The following is a 15,275-nucleotide window of genomic DNA, read 5'->3' on the forward strand; positions in this document are numbered from 1 at the left end:
ATTCTGATTTTTTTCCTCTTTTATTTTATATATTACAGTAGGAATTTCCATTCTCCTGGAAGCAACATGTTTGCACTTGATAAACAAACTATAATCTCGCTCTAATTAAATTATGTGCCTCGATGCTCTTGTTTAAGGGCAGGCCAAGGGAAAATAGACATTCAAGTCTGTTTTTTTCCTTAGCAACATCCACTTTACATCAAAATAGTACAAGCTTGGGTTTAAACATTATTGTGTCCTAACAAAATCTCCAGCTTAATTTCATGGCATAAAAATATACCCACAGAAGACTTTCAGGCAAGATGTTCTGTATTTTATTACAGAATGAATGTTTTTTGTGTCAACTGATTGTGAGTTTGGAAAAGTGTTTAATACAACTCTTCTTGGATGAATATGATGTGGCATATGGTGGCCATACTCTGAGAAAAGCCCTTCCCAGCCAAGATTTTAATATATTTTAGATTTTATTCTGTTTTCAAATCCAGGGTAGAATTACAGAGGTTGCAATTTTCAGGGTAATCCTTAAAGACAACAGGAAACATTTTTAATAGACATATGCCTTGTTTTTTTTAATAACCATTCAGCTTTCTTTTTACAACAATGTATACTTTATCTCTCTCTTCTTGTAAAAGGCTATCAGACCTTTATAAAATATATTTTTCTGAAACTCACCACATTGATGGCAACAAGGAGCAAAAAGCATCTGAAAGTCATGTTCACAGTACTTCCTTCCTTCAAACTGAAAAAAGACAAATAGGCCAGCCTATTAGAAGAGGTAAGTATGTTTCCACATATACTATGGCTATAGCTTTAACTGCTAAGGTTTCTAATAAGAGAAATTCCAACACGATTGCATATTTGACCAAGCTACACTTACATAATATGGGTTATAATGTAAGTAAAGAATGAATGAATGAATGAATGATGCTTCTGATGAAATGATCTACATCTGGGCACAAAATCAAGAGATGTTCTCATCATGAACATCTGTTTTAGCATCCAATGCAGGAAACATGTTTTGTTAGCCATATGTTTCTTCCATTCTTTACATTTCCTGAAGGGCAGCACCAGGCAAATAGTTTTGGAAAGATGGAAATGTTTGTGTCATATCTTTTTTTGCCCAAGAGAACATCACCTTATTTCCAAATCATGTGATAACTTACTAGAATAAACAGAGTTATATTCAAGCAGATGTGAAATGAATAAGACATTCCTTTGGCATCATCATGATATCAAACAGTCTGATATTTTGGACAGTCCTAGTATGTATAGATATGTGTTGTGGCCCAGCAGGAGCCGTTGGAGCTGCCTATGGATTCCCATAGCGAGGAACCCTATAAGTCTGCTATGGAAGATGTGAAGGCTCCTGGGCAGGGTTAAGACTCAGAGCAGGGACCGGAGAGGCTAGTTGACCACCAGGAGGCGCCTGAGGCATGGAGCAGTGGGGAAGATCAAAGGGAGTTTGTTCCTGACGCAAGGCAACGTAGGGCAGAGAAACGGAGGCAGCAGTTACGAAGACAGACTCATACGAGATAATCAAGCCCACGTGGTTGTGACTTGGCCCCTCCCAAGAGAGTATATAAGAAGAGACTTTGGGAGGAGTCCTTTTGCAGGACACAACTGTTCGTAGTAATCTGGAGAAGTCCTTGTCTGGTCTGCCTTGTGTTCCCATGTCTGTTGGCTTCTGAGTTGCTGCCAACTTCTTGCCAGTGAGTCGTATCTGGGCTTTCAGCCAACAGGATTATAATTGCTGTGAATAAAGAGTGGCAAACAGCTAAGCCTGTGTCTGCATTCATTACCGGATGGAGGGGGGCCAGAACAGATATGTTTGTTTAATTGAGTTCTATCCCGTTATTACTCTAGGAGGTCTACTTTTCTGGACTTACATTTGTTCAATGGAGGTTGCTCCTAGGTAACTCTATAGAGAAACATTAATTTGATAATTGCAGATAATATTTCCAAATTAATTAATTAATAATTCTGCTAAAGTAAATATTTAGCACCACAAACCTGAACAATTTAGTGCCTGTTTACTAATAAACATAAAGTGTACAGTAAATCTGATAGACATAGAGCAGCAGTTTGAAGCCTGAGAGGACATTTCAGCAAACTAAATATCTTAAATGTAGGATAAATTTAGTGGCAGAACTCAATCTCCTGGTTTCTAGGCCATCACCTTAACCACCACACTAAAAAACTGTCACACAAAAAAAATCACAGTTAAATTGGTGAGTGCGTATAATTGAATTTGATTCTGAGATTTTCTTCCTAACAAAAGTTTATCTGAAGTTTGGTTATCTTAATAGTTTATGATTTTTAAATGAGTAACTATAACATATTCAGATGTAATATTTAATCCAAATGGCCTATGAGTGCTCTTAGTTACAGTACTTTAAGAGGGCATATGTTCAAGGAATAATAAATCTAATCCTGCTTTAAGCATCAAAGTCATTTGGGTGATTTTGGGCCAATTGCTCTCACTCAGCCCAATTAACCTCACCTGAATTGTTTTTGTGGGTAAAATAGGACAAGAGTATCAGATATGTTTACTGTCTTGAATTATTTATAAAAATAGTAAGGGTGAGATTCTTGTACATACTGTGGATACTTATAGCAATAGCAGTGGACTTATATACCGCTTCATAGGCCTTTCAGGCCTCTCTAAGCGGTTTACAGAGAGTCAGCATATTGCCCCCAACAATCTGGGTCCTCATTTTACCCACCTCGGAAGGATGGAAGGCTGAGTCAACCCTGAGCCGGTGAGATTTGAACCGCTGACCTGCTGATCTAGCAGTAGCCTGCAGTGCTGCATTTAACCACTGCGCCACCTTGGCTCCTACTTCCTCTGGGGAAATGTCAGAGAAAACTATCCAACTTTCGAAGAGATTGCAAACTATGGATTAAAGCAAGGGTTTAGGGAGTTCATTGGTTAAACCAAAACAAACCCCTCCTTTTTTCATAGCCTGTTTAAAATTTTACATTATGAAGTACAGTGCTGCTCCATTGTCATGGCAGAGATATTATACTGGTTATGTATGTAAAGATAAAACTGGCTTTTATCTGTCTCGGTTGGGTACGATCATTTTGTACTAGTTCAGGAAACAATATTTTTTCTTTAGGAAGCTATCCTGACCAAAGTAAGCAGAAATATTTTGACTGTTGCAAAAGTTTCCATGAGGGTTAGATTTTAATTCCTGTCATCTCTATGATTCACTGCAAGTGTCTTATAACAATCACTAGCTCATAGGAAGCATCTGAATATGTTTTCAGGTTATGGCACAGTACCCCAAATGACTGTTTAAAAATTAATTGAAGATGAGTTACAGACAAGGTGAAAAACAAGAAATACAATCCCCTTTTGAAAACTGAATATCCCATATTAAAAATATTGCATGGTTAGCATTTGTAGATAGCTAATAGTTGTTTTACTTTAATCCTCTATTCTAGATTGTGATTTTCTTATGTAGCAGGGCTATTATAAATATCCCTAGCCAGTATAGCTGACCTACCATTCATTAAATCTCATGATAATGATTAATGTGAGAGGCAACTTTTTTCTCACTGGCCTAGTTACTTGAACTTCCTTGCTTGTATGTTACTAACTTAGATTCCCTTTGTCACTCTGGATTTTTTGACACCAAGATACAAGCTAAGAGAAAACTGCTATTAGTTACTCATTCGTGCATTGCTGCACTGTATGTGCAGCATGCTCACATTTGCAAACCAGTAGAAAAGGTAAGTAAATTTCACCCTGACCAAAACTAAGTATTATAAGCACGATAATTTAACACATCATAAATGGATACGTGTATTTACCTGCAGTCTTTCTTAACACCAGTTGCTAGAGGTATTAAGTCTGGCAAATTCTAAAATCACAGTTATCAGAGTCAATAGCAATATGAATGAGTAAATTTATATTATCTTGGAATTCTAGCAATAATGAGCCCAGCACTCCAAAAGAGAAGCAAGATGGTGAAGGCTGATCTAACGTGAGGCAACTGGTTTCCAGAAGGCATTATCAAAGGATACATTTGGGGTTTCTAATATAACTGGGGTCGCAAGGCAAGATACATCACAGAACTTTACCTGATTTTAAAAATGTCATCTTCGCTATTTAAAACAAAATATTGGAACAAAGATTAATTTCTAAAGGCAGAAGCAACAAGTCAAAGGAACTGACCTCATAAAAAAGTCCCTCGGGGAATTGTTGGAAGCACTGGGCACACACAAAGCACTGCTCGTGGTACAGCTCCCCATTGCTGTTCACAATCTTTTCTGCAGGTGCAAAGCCTCCTCGGCAGCGTTCACACATGGCATTGGCAAGAGCATTGGCCATGTTGCTGTAACAAAAGAGAACTGCATGAGAACGTAACTGGATGATCATGTGTTTACGACAAGAGGCAGCTTATTCAGCTTGGCAATAAAAAAAGACAAGTCTTTTCTATGGATTTTATTTTAAAAAGGTAATCATTTGTAGTATGCTGGCCCTACCCCAAAAGCCAGTGGGGAAAGCCAGTGGGGACGTCCCCTTTTCAGTTAGCATTGGTTCCTCTTTGAGAAATCAGACGTTGGTAGCAAAGGCAGATTAAGCAACTAAAGGAGACTAGTAGTCAAAGGGAAGCTCATTCTCACAGAAATCCTTCAGTGTTTTACAGCCCTCTCGAAGAAGTTTAGAGTCAGTATATTGCCCCCAATGATCTGAGTCCTCATTTTATGAACCAGTAATCATACCAAAAGATGTGTATGGCCTAGAGATCTCATATTTCTTTCCCTTTGTTTTTCCTCAGTGGCATGGGGTAATCACATAAGGATACCCACTGATTATGGTAAATTTGATTTAAATATGCTATATATAATTAAACAGTATTGAGATAAGACCCTGCCCCAATGATGCATCAGTGTTTGAGTTGTTTTGCTGTGTAACACATATATAGATCACACTTTTCATCAGTGTATAAGATGCAGGAACAAATTGGAAAATCATATCCACAGGTATTTTGTCAGCATATCCAACTGATGTTTATCCTTTGTCCATATTTTGTAGCTTTCTCCAGCATATTTTTTATGAATTACATAAAGAGATTCAAATTCTCACATCTCAGTGTATGTAGCACACATCATAAGCTTGGTTAATTGATCAAATTATAGAAAATTGTTACACATGAAATAATCTGAAATCCACTTGATTCTATGCAATGTAACTATCTGATCTAATACATTAAAAATATTTAAGTAGATTTTGATTGTGGCAAAACAGCTATCTGAATTTTTCCACATCCCTGTGTGATGACTATACAAGCTATTCTTAACATTTTAGAAGAACACTCAAGTCACTTTCCACTTACTGAAAACACTAATAAATAATTTCGGAAGTGCCAAGCATTCTAATGTTATCTTAACATAGATTAGAATCCATAATAAAACACTTTGCTTCTAGCTACAGAACAACACGGCATGCTTGCAATGGAGATCTATGCTTAAAACAGTTTGTAATCTAAGGAACTGTCTCACATTTGGTATTAAGTGAAGTACACTGCAGTATTACCATACAGGATTGAGACAGCTGCAGAATAGTTTATTTTGCCAGCATTTCCAAAACAGTCTCTCTATAATACTCATAAAGTGGAATGCACATCGATAGCTTCCTCTGATTTTTGCATTCCTTCAAATTAAACTTTGACTGCAATACTGGTGTGAAAGTCTGAAATATGTAGCTTGTGCTGTTAGAATATGACAGGGTCCATCTCCCTCCCCCCCTCCGCCCCAAGATAACATTCACTATGATAAATGGAATTTATATTCTGCTAAAAGTAGCCTGGATTGCAATTTAAAACAACAATCCTATATATATACTTCCCTAGAAACAGTCCAACATTTCAAAGTAGTTATATATAGGATTTTTCTGCCAGGAATCAACGTGGTACATATTTACTAGGAAATGAGCTACATGAAATAAGCTATAGTTTCTCTTTGTGTACAGGATTAGGATTCACAGCTATTTGTACACTAGTCAATCCAATGAAGGTATTTTCAATTGAATTTAGAAAATTTTATTTTCGTTGCATTTCAGGCTACATATGAAATTACAGACTATTGCCATTTCATATTTGTAATACACCCGAAGAGCACATCAGGAGTCCGATAAGGATGTTAGTTCTGGAACCAGAAACAAATAAACATTACATAATACAGTACACACAATACCCAGATTAATTTACAAAACCTCCACAACATCTTGTTATCGAGTCATGCTATATCACTCAGTCACATGAATATCAATCAAGACTATGCTTGAAGAAACACTAGTAGCCCAGGTCCCAGATCAATTGAGAAGGTAAACTCACAATTTTGCATAGAAGTCACATATTTCTTTGTATACTTTTACGTCACTATGCCTGCGCTGCAACTTTGACACGGCTCTTTCGCTCTCGTTTGCATAGTTATCATGGGCAGTTTGAGGAATGTCAGATATTTCTTCATTCTCTGGGATTGCACAGGAATCTCCTCTGTTTCGGAACTCCATTCTTAATTTGCAACTGTTTGAAAAAGAACTGGAGCAGAGAGCTCTGAAGAAACCACTGAAGGTAGGAATAAGGAGAGGAACAATTCCCAAGAACTGGATCAAGCTATGTGCAGTTTGAAGAGCTTCAAGTTAAAAGTTCAGCTACAGAACAGTTTGAATGTCACTGGGAGGTTAGAGATGTCACAGGAACCAAGCAGCAAATTCCATTGGAAGGTAGTAAGAGCAACTTACACAGACCAGAAAAGATCACAGATGATCTTTTCTACTTACTGTTATTAGCAAGAGTTTGACTAAGGCAATACTATTAGAAAAAATGTAAGCCTGGGCATGCTAGTTGTCACTGACTGTTTAATGTGGAAAAACTTACTCCAGTATTCTGGCATGCCTTTATATTTATATCAGGACTGCTAACGCCTTTGCAAAGATTAGAAGGAAATACTGTGTTAGGAAAACCACATCTAGGAAAATTGGCTTTACTCTTTGCAAATACTCCATCTTCTATTGACTAGAGAACACATTGTATCTAAGGTTGAAGAGTTTACATCTTTTCTGCTTTAACACCTTAGCAACATTGGGCAATTACTGTAGTTTTCAGAGTATAAAATGCACCTTTTTCCCTCAAAAAGAGGGTGAAAATCTGGGTGCGTCTTATACACTGAATATAGCATTTTTTGCCTCCTGACCCTCTCCCCCTTTGCAAAAAGAAGCCGTGCACAGTCTTTAGGAGGCTTCCAGAGTGCTCCTGGGGGCTAGGAAGGGCAAAAATGAGTGAAAAATAGGTCATTTTTTGCTCATTCCCCCCCCCAAGCACTCTACAAGCCTCCTAAAGGATGTGCATGGCCTTTTTTGACAAAAAAATGGACCATTTTTGGGAGGTCTGCAGAGTGCAAAACCTTTTTTTAAAATTTGCCACTTCAAAATCTTGGTATGTCTTATATTCCAGTGCATTTTATATTCTGAAAAATATGGTAAGATGCATGACCACATTGTCTCCATAGGATGCCTTTTTATATGAAAGAAGCATTTTCATGACAATAACAATAAGAATAATACTATGGCACTTTTCCTAAAAAACTCTTTTGCAAGTCAGAAGATTTTAAAAACCCACCACCAGCAATACCATTACCAGCATCATATAATCCTCCTAAGATTATCCAATGAATTTCTGTTTTAATAAACTTTTAGATGAGGTTTGAAGCAGACATTTCTTATTGATGGTATCTTTTAACAAGGGTCACTGGGTTGTGCTAAGTTTCTATAGAAATAGTTTTGTTTACTGTAATGTATTTGTGGGAAGATACTTGTGTTGGGAATGTTTCAGAAGGAACAGCATGTTGTTGGAAGGAAATTTTTATAGCAGACCTTGTTAGGAATATGATTCTAACGGTTGGGTTGGCAATATATAAATCATGTAACAATGTTGTACCTGTTGCTTTAAATCATACTGTAAAATGTGATTGGTTGCTGTTTTCCTCAATCGGCCATAAGAGGGAGCCAGAATGACTGTTAGCTCTCTCTCTGTTCGTTAGATGCTGGGCTGATCTGATTTGAGTGCCGTGAGCTATTGTAAGTTTTGCAACTGTTAGCAAACCTTGATTACTGGACTGATTATATGTTACTGGACTATGTTATTTGGATTATCCCTTAACTGAAAGACGTTGATGACTGACTGTCTTATCCATGTATGACTTGGACTGTTTGATGGACTCTGATACCTCTATTTCCACAAAAGTAAAATGCCTATTTAAACTGCAGTGTCTCTGTATGCTGGTTTGTGTGTTCACCAACACAATTCTCACAACACTTCGTTGAACGTACTCGCTCTCCCAACGGGGAGCTTACCTAACAGACCTAACTCTAGGCATGAATAACTCAGATTATATGGAAACTCATAAAAAGATACAGATGGTAGCATAAAGTACAAAGGAGGTACAGATAGAAGAATTGAGTAAAATGGAATACAGGGATGTGAAAAATAATTTAAGGAGTACAATTATGAGTGTGTGTGAAAAAAGAATATCCAAATATTACCTCATTTTTTTTATTATCACAGAAGTCTCTACAGGCCCATAAAACCTGAATATTACCATATTTTTTGGAGTATAAGACGCACCATAGTTTTTGGGAAGGAAAATAAGAAGAAAAAAATTCTGCCTATCAGCATCTGCCTATCAGCATCCATGGTATTCAGCTGACACGTGGTAACAAGGTCATTGAATAGGCATAGCAACTAAGTCAGCCAATGAGGGCTATTTGGACTCTGAAATTTGCCATGTGAGCAACAAGGAGATAGAAAGGAGCCTGGCTTAGCCGAGAACTGAAAGTGAAACTGCTTGTGATTTGCTTGTGTTTACTGCCACCTTGGAAAACCTGCTTTTGGTATTGTATTGTATATTATTATTATTTTGAATCCCGCTGAACCAGCTACTGTGCTTTCTGAATGTGATTGCTGTTGCAAACTCTGACCAGCCAGGTTAGCTTCAGTACTTATTTCAGCCTGATTCAACACAGCTGATTGGTGGGGAATACATAAGGTGACCAGATTTTCAGATTGGAAAAGAGGGACACCCTTGACCGGGGGGGGGGGAACGGGGGGGGCTTGATTAAAAAAACTTTTTTTGTCAAAAGGTCACCCCAGGACACTGAAACCAGAATAAATACGAATCTGTTGCCAAACAAAATTTTGATCACGTGACCATGAGGATGCTGCAACGGTCGCTAAGTGTGAAAAATGGTCGCAACGGTCGCTAAGTGTGAAAAATGGTCATCAGTCACTTTTTTCAATGCCATTGTAACTTTGGTCACTAAATGTTTTCCCCCTCCTCGAGACTCCTCACTTCTTCCTTCATTCCTCTTGCTTATCTACCTTCACCTTATCTGTCTTCTGCTCTTTCCCTCTCTTCCTTCCTTCCTCCCTCCTTCCATCCTCTTCTTTCCTCACTCACTCCCTTCCTCCTTTTTTCTCTTCCTTCCTCCTTCCATTCTTTATACGATATAAAATTCAATGAGGGTGAAACACACAAAATCTGGCAAAGCTGCCTTGCACCAACCTGGCCTGCCCATAGAATAGCAGCCACTTTGAGACACATAAACCTGGTCTGAACATATTGCATCACAAAGATTTGCAAAGATCACATTTGCAAAAAGGAACATTTCTTGTAGTAAATACATTTTATAAACAATTTAAAAGTAAAAATCCCCCCAAAATAATAAAAAAGGTATTCTATAAATAAAAGAAATCCTTAAAAACCATTGTTAAGTATTACACCAGCAATAATTTATACTGTCACCATTTCAAACTATCATCAGAAATACGAATCTGTTGCCAAACATCAACATTTTGATCGCGTAACCATGAGGATGCCACAACGGTCGCTAAGTGTGAAAATGGTCGCTAAGTGTGAAAAATGGTCATCAGTCACTTTTTTCAATGCCATTGTAATTTTGGTCACTAAGCAGCCATGTTCCTGACTTAACAACCACCATGATTCACTTAGCGTGGCAATAAAAGGTCGCAAAATGAGGCAAAAATCATTTAACAAACGTCTCCCTTAGCAACAGAAATTGGGGGATCAATCCTGGTCGTAAGTCGAGGATTACCGGTAGCCAATTGCAAAAGGCAACTTTACTTGGAACAGGTGAGATTGTGCCCGGATCCCTTTCATGCCAACATATCCATCTTCTGCTCTTTCCCTCTCTTCCTTCCTTTCTCCTTCCATCATCTCCTTTCCTCACTCACTCCCTTCTTCCTTTTTTCTCTTCCTTCCTCCTTCCATTCTTTCAGCTTCATTTCTTTTGCCCATCTACCTTCTCTGTCTTTCTGCTCTTTCCATTTCTCCCTTCCTCTTTGCTTTTGTTCCTTTCTCCTTCCCTCCTTTCCTATTTCTTGCTTCTTCCTTCCTTCTGCCTATCTACCTTCACCTTCTCTGTCTTTCTGCTCTTTCCCTGTCTTCCCCTTTCCTCCCTCCTTCCCTTCTTTCCTTTCTAGTTCCATCCTTTCTTCTTTCCTCTCTCCCTCTTTTTTCCCTTCCTTCCCCCTTCCTCTTGCCTATCAACTTCATCCTCTTTGTCTTTCTGCTCTTTCCCTCTCTTCCCCTTTTCTTCCTACCTCCTTCCTTCTCCCTCCCTTCTTCTTTTTCTTCCTTTCTTCTTCCATCTTCCTCCTTCTCCTTCCATTCTTTCTCCTTCCATCCATCTTTTCTCCTTCCATCTTCTCCCCCCCTCCCTTCTTCTTTTCCTCCCCCCTCCCTCCTTCCTTCCTCTCCTTCCCTTTCTCACACACAGGAAGGGGAGGGGGGCTATCTAGTCGCTTTCACAGCATAATTTCTTTATCTACCTTTTAAAAAACAGTGTGCAAATCAAACGAGATTTTCGTAACCTGCGAAGCACCAAGTTATATTATGTTGTTACAAATTCGCAGCTACTCCATTCTTTCTGATAGGGAACTATATTTCCCAAGATGCCTCAGGTCTTCAAAGCGCTGAACGCAGTTTTGCAATTGACTCCAGCGAGGCCCGGTAGCCGCCGGCTGGGGTGGTTGTCAGGGCGATGCGGAGCGGACGCGCCGTTTGTTACTGCTTCCAGCAATCAAGACGGACAAGGGAAGCGACTGAAACGGACGCTGGCCACAGGAGAGCGAGGCTGCTGCCAGCCGTTTCACCTTGCGCAGCGAATTTGACTGGGTCCCGGGGCTTCTGCCGGGTGGCAGAAGCCCGGGACCCAGTCAAATTCGCTGCGCAAGGTGAAACGGCCGGCAGCAGCCTCGCTCTCCTGCTGCGGCTTCTGTTTCAGTAGGGAAGAAAACTTCTTTTCGCTTCCCGAATTTGACTGGGTCCCGGGGCTTCTGCCGGGCGGCAGAAGCCCGGGAAGCGAAAGGAAGTTTTCTTCCCTACTGAAACAGAAGCCGCAGCAGGAGAGCGAGGCTGCTGCCGGCCGTTTCACCTTGCGCAGCGAATTTGCACTGGGTCCCGGGGCTTCTGCCGGGCGGCGGGACCCCCGCATGACGTTCTGTGTGGGCGGCAGCCGCTGCGCCCATGCTCTCGGAGGCGGCGATCCCATTCACGAAGAGGCAGCTCCTCGTGGGCGCAGCGCCTGCCGCCCGCACAGAGTGAATTTAATTGGGATCGCCTGCGGCCGCGAGGATCCCTGCACAAATGGATTCCTCACGGCCGCAGGCGATCCCAATTCACTCAGCCAGGGCGGGCAATTTCTGCACGAATGGACTACTCCTCGCGGCCGCAGGAGAGGGAGGAGGAGGGGGCAGCCGAGCCGCCCGACTCCTGCACGAACGGAGTATTCCTCGTGGCCGCAGGCGATCCCAATTCACTCAGCCAGGGCGGGCAATTTCTGCACGAACGGACTACTCCTCGCGGCCGCAGGAGAGGGAGGAGGAGGGGGCAGCCGAGCCGCCCGACTCCTGCACGAATGGAGTATTCCTCGCGGCCGCAGGCGATCCCAATTCACTCAGCCGGGGCGGGCAATTTCTGCACGAACGGACTACTCCTCGCGGCCGCAGGAGAGGGAGGAGGGGGGGCAGCCGAGCCGCCCGCACAGAGTGAATTCAATTGGGATCGCCTGCGGCCGCGAGGACTCCTACACAAATGGAGTATTCCTCGCGGCCGCAGGCGATCCCAATTCACTCAGCCAGGGCGGGCAATTTCTGCACGAACGGACTACTCCTCGCGGCCGCAGGAGGACAGGGAGGAGGAGGGGGCAGCCACCCGCACGCGGTTCAGGGGCTTCTGCCGGGCGGCGGGAGCCCCTGCACCGCATGGAACTTCTCTGCCGCGGGCGGCTGCAGCTGCCCCCACCCTCTCCTCCTGCCGCGGCGAGCGGAAAATTCGATTAGAATTAGATTACTCACCAGTCAGCGCAGCTGCAACCTCTTTCGTCTTTTGTAGAAAGGAAATGGAAACTCGCGCAAGCGTGCTGAAAATTTCCCATCCCAGCCAGCTCACTGATTGGCTGGAGTCCAGGCCAATCCAATCAGTGAGCGGGAGGCTGGGCTGGCTTAAATTTGTAGGTAGTAGGTAAAAGGCTAAAAGCACGCTTTTTTTGGCGCTCGCAGCTCCCGCCCATCAGCTGCTAGCTTGCTGGGCTGGCTCATCTGGTAGGATAGAGAACAGAACGATGAGCCAGCCCAGCAAGCTAGCAGCTGATGGGCGGGAGCTGCGAGCGCCAAAAAAAGCGTGCCTTTTAAAAAGGCGGGCGGGACGCGGGAAAATGCATTGGAAGGCGGGTGTGTCCCGCCAAAAGCGGGACGTCTGGTCACCTTAGGAATACACCCAATCAGCTATTCCAGGCTGCAGGGATTGCTACAGATCATCGCTGCCTCCATGCATTGCATTTTTGGCCTCTTTTTGGGGGGGAGGGGGAATGGTACATCTTACACACCAAAAAAATCTGCTTGATTGTTTATACACCAATTACTGTAGGACTTGAAATTTCATGAATATAGGTAGTCCTCGAGTTACGATGGCAGTTGGGACCAGAATTTCCTTTTGCAAAGCAATGCAGTCATAAAGTGCAACTACAGTCCTGGTTGCTATTGTTAACCGAATCCCATGGTTGTTAGGTGACACAACTTTTTGCCAGCTTCTCACAACCAAGTCATTGGAGAAGCAAACAGGAAGTTGACAAGTCCTAGGCAACTTGCAAGCAAGTTGGCAGGCAGGTAAGTGGCTGCTGCCAGGTGGAGGTGGGGGCATAAGGGAAACACTAGGAGGGGCTGCAAGGGGCATGCAGTGAATGTGTGGGCGCTGGTCAAAGGTGTGAGGAAGATGCACAAGGCTCAAGGAGAGTGCTTAGGTGGGGGAAATTTATCTGAGGGGTGTGCATAATCAGCAAATCATGGCAACATGGCAGCATAATGATGCGGAAGCAGCCACAACCTTGCCGCGTTTAAATTTCATGGGAATAATAAGACCCAGAATTTGTGTGCATTCGCCTTGATTCAAAAACTGTTGTCCTATAATGCACTTTTTGGCCAACTGAAGGTTACAAACAATCAAGATAGTTTTAATAGGGCCTAATATTTTTAGTCCACTACATCCCATATTCTGAATTCCCTCGAAAAGCAATTTGCTTTAAAAACTCCCATTTTTGTTTCTTGAATAAACATCTCTTCCTTAAGAAAGAGAACTTGCAGCCTTTAGGTCACTGATGGTGAACCTTTTCAGCACCAAGTGCCTAAACTGGAATGTGCGTGCATGCCTGTTTTTTGGGGCTGTTTTGGGGCCTTTTTCAGCCCAAGAAATGGACCAAAAATGGCCTGGTTTTTTTAGCCATTTTCAGGCCGTTTTTGGGGCCATTTTCTGGGGCTCCAGTGCCTGGAAAGACCAGCATGCATGTAGGAAACCAGAAGGGCAGCTGACAATGGCACGCATGCCCACCATCACGGCTCTAGGTAGATTTTAAGTAGCATCATTCTCATTATGTATGGTTTATCCATAAATTGGCTTTTCTTCTTGAATTTGAGTAATATTTTCTATCACTTAATGCAGTGTTTCCCAAACCTGGATAATTACTTCAAATTGGGTAACAATGGTTTTTCTTTGGGTATTGACACATGAATCCATTAACCAACCACAGCAGGACATTTAAATTAATTTATATTGTTTAACCTACATTAAACAGTAAAAAGGATTTTCTGTCAAAGCAGTTTTGGATCATGAAAGAAAGCTTAGCAAGGACTGATTTAATGGGTGTGACATTTGGATACACTGGTATGGAAAATATGTGGAATAAGCATTGTGCCCTTTCAACATTGCAATTATCCAACAATGCATCTTAACGTTTTTTAAACTGAAGGCAGCATGAAAACAGTTGGAAGAGTTTGTGGGAGCAGTGAAATTTAGAGATTTCGCTCTTATTTCTTAACAGCAAATCTTTTTAAAACTATGGCTTACGTATGCATTTTTTTACAGAGCTGTATAGTAGTACACACATCCTTTACCATTAAAGGATAAAATATTTAAGAATATGGCAATCATGCAACTAAAGCCTCAGACGTTGTTAGTCACCTACTCATGCCTGTCTCTTCAGCACTTCAGGCAGACAGAGTAGAACAAATAACAAAAGAAGAAAACTTCCTTTGGTTTACAAAATGAAAAATGTTCATCATTGTCAATATTTTCCACAAGCAAATAGGGAAATGATTTATACTACATGGCCCACATTTAAAAAACTTGTAACTAGCATTGGACAGTTTCTGAAATTCATGTTGTGAATGTTTCTTAGAATGTAATTCAGGGAGATTTTCTATTAAATAGATACGTTTGGGAACTGTATGTTGTAGTAATCATGGACTGTACTTCAAATTCCTGAACTTGACACAAAATCAGCTTAAACTTCATATTGGGCTGATTTATACCAAATACTCTACTATAGGCTATAATGTTATGTATTTATTTTCAGCTTATAGGACATTTAATTATAAGATGGGTTGCTTGTTTTCAGCTTGTGATCCTTGAAATTATAGTGTAACATTCTGTGTGAATCTGATCATATAATCCAGATTTAATACTATAGGTGAACTCAGCCATAGAATTATTTCAATAATAAATCAAAACAATATCAAAATCCCTTTAAATACTACAGGAAAAAATGAGAAGTACTGTATAATGAATAATAGTTTTTTCTGTTTCAGTTCTTGTGTATATTTAACATTTCACATCATTCTATTACAATTTTGCTTAGGAATCAATGCACAAGACGAAGCACATGATACAAGGAATTTGACAGAACTCATTTC

At 41.0% G+C, this 15,275-nt stretch overlaps 1 protein-coding gene across 5 annotated transcripts in view; it reads right to left on the minus strand.

Moving 5' to 3' along the window:
* Window positions 1–15,275, minus strand: part of LIMS1 (LIM zinc finger domain containing 1) — a 78,703-nt gene that overhangs the window by 15,229 nt on the left and 48,199 nt on the right. For 3 of the 5 annotated variants that reach the window (XM_014057854.2, XM_087726739.1, XM_087726737.1), the window contains exons 2-3: window positions 4,181–4,340; window positions 673–739 (exon numbers count right to left, since the gene is read on the minus strand). In XM_014057854.2, the coding sequence (XP_013913329.1) occupies window positions 673–739; window positions 4,181–4,340 (227 nt within the window). Of the gene's footprint in view, window positions 1–672; window positions 740–4,180; window positions 4,341–6,344; window positions 6,783–15,275 lie in introns of those variants that run through there. The other 2 variants (XM_087726736.1, XM_087726735.1) reach the window with 2 other exon arrangements.

The sequence above is a fragment of the Thamnophis sirtalis genome, unplaced genomic scaffold, assembly GCF_051295495.1.
Source record: "Thamnophis sirtalis isolate CommonGarterSnake01/CBP01778 unplaced genomic scaffold, rThaSir2_p1.2 scaffold_12, whole genome shotgun sequence".
Lineage (NCBI taxonomy): Eukaryota > Metazoa > Chordata > Lepidosauria > Squamata > Natricidae > Thamnophis > Thamnophis sirtalis.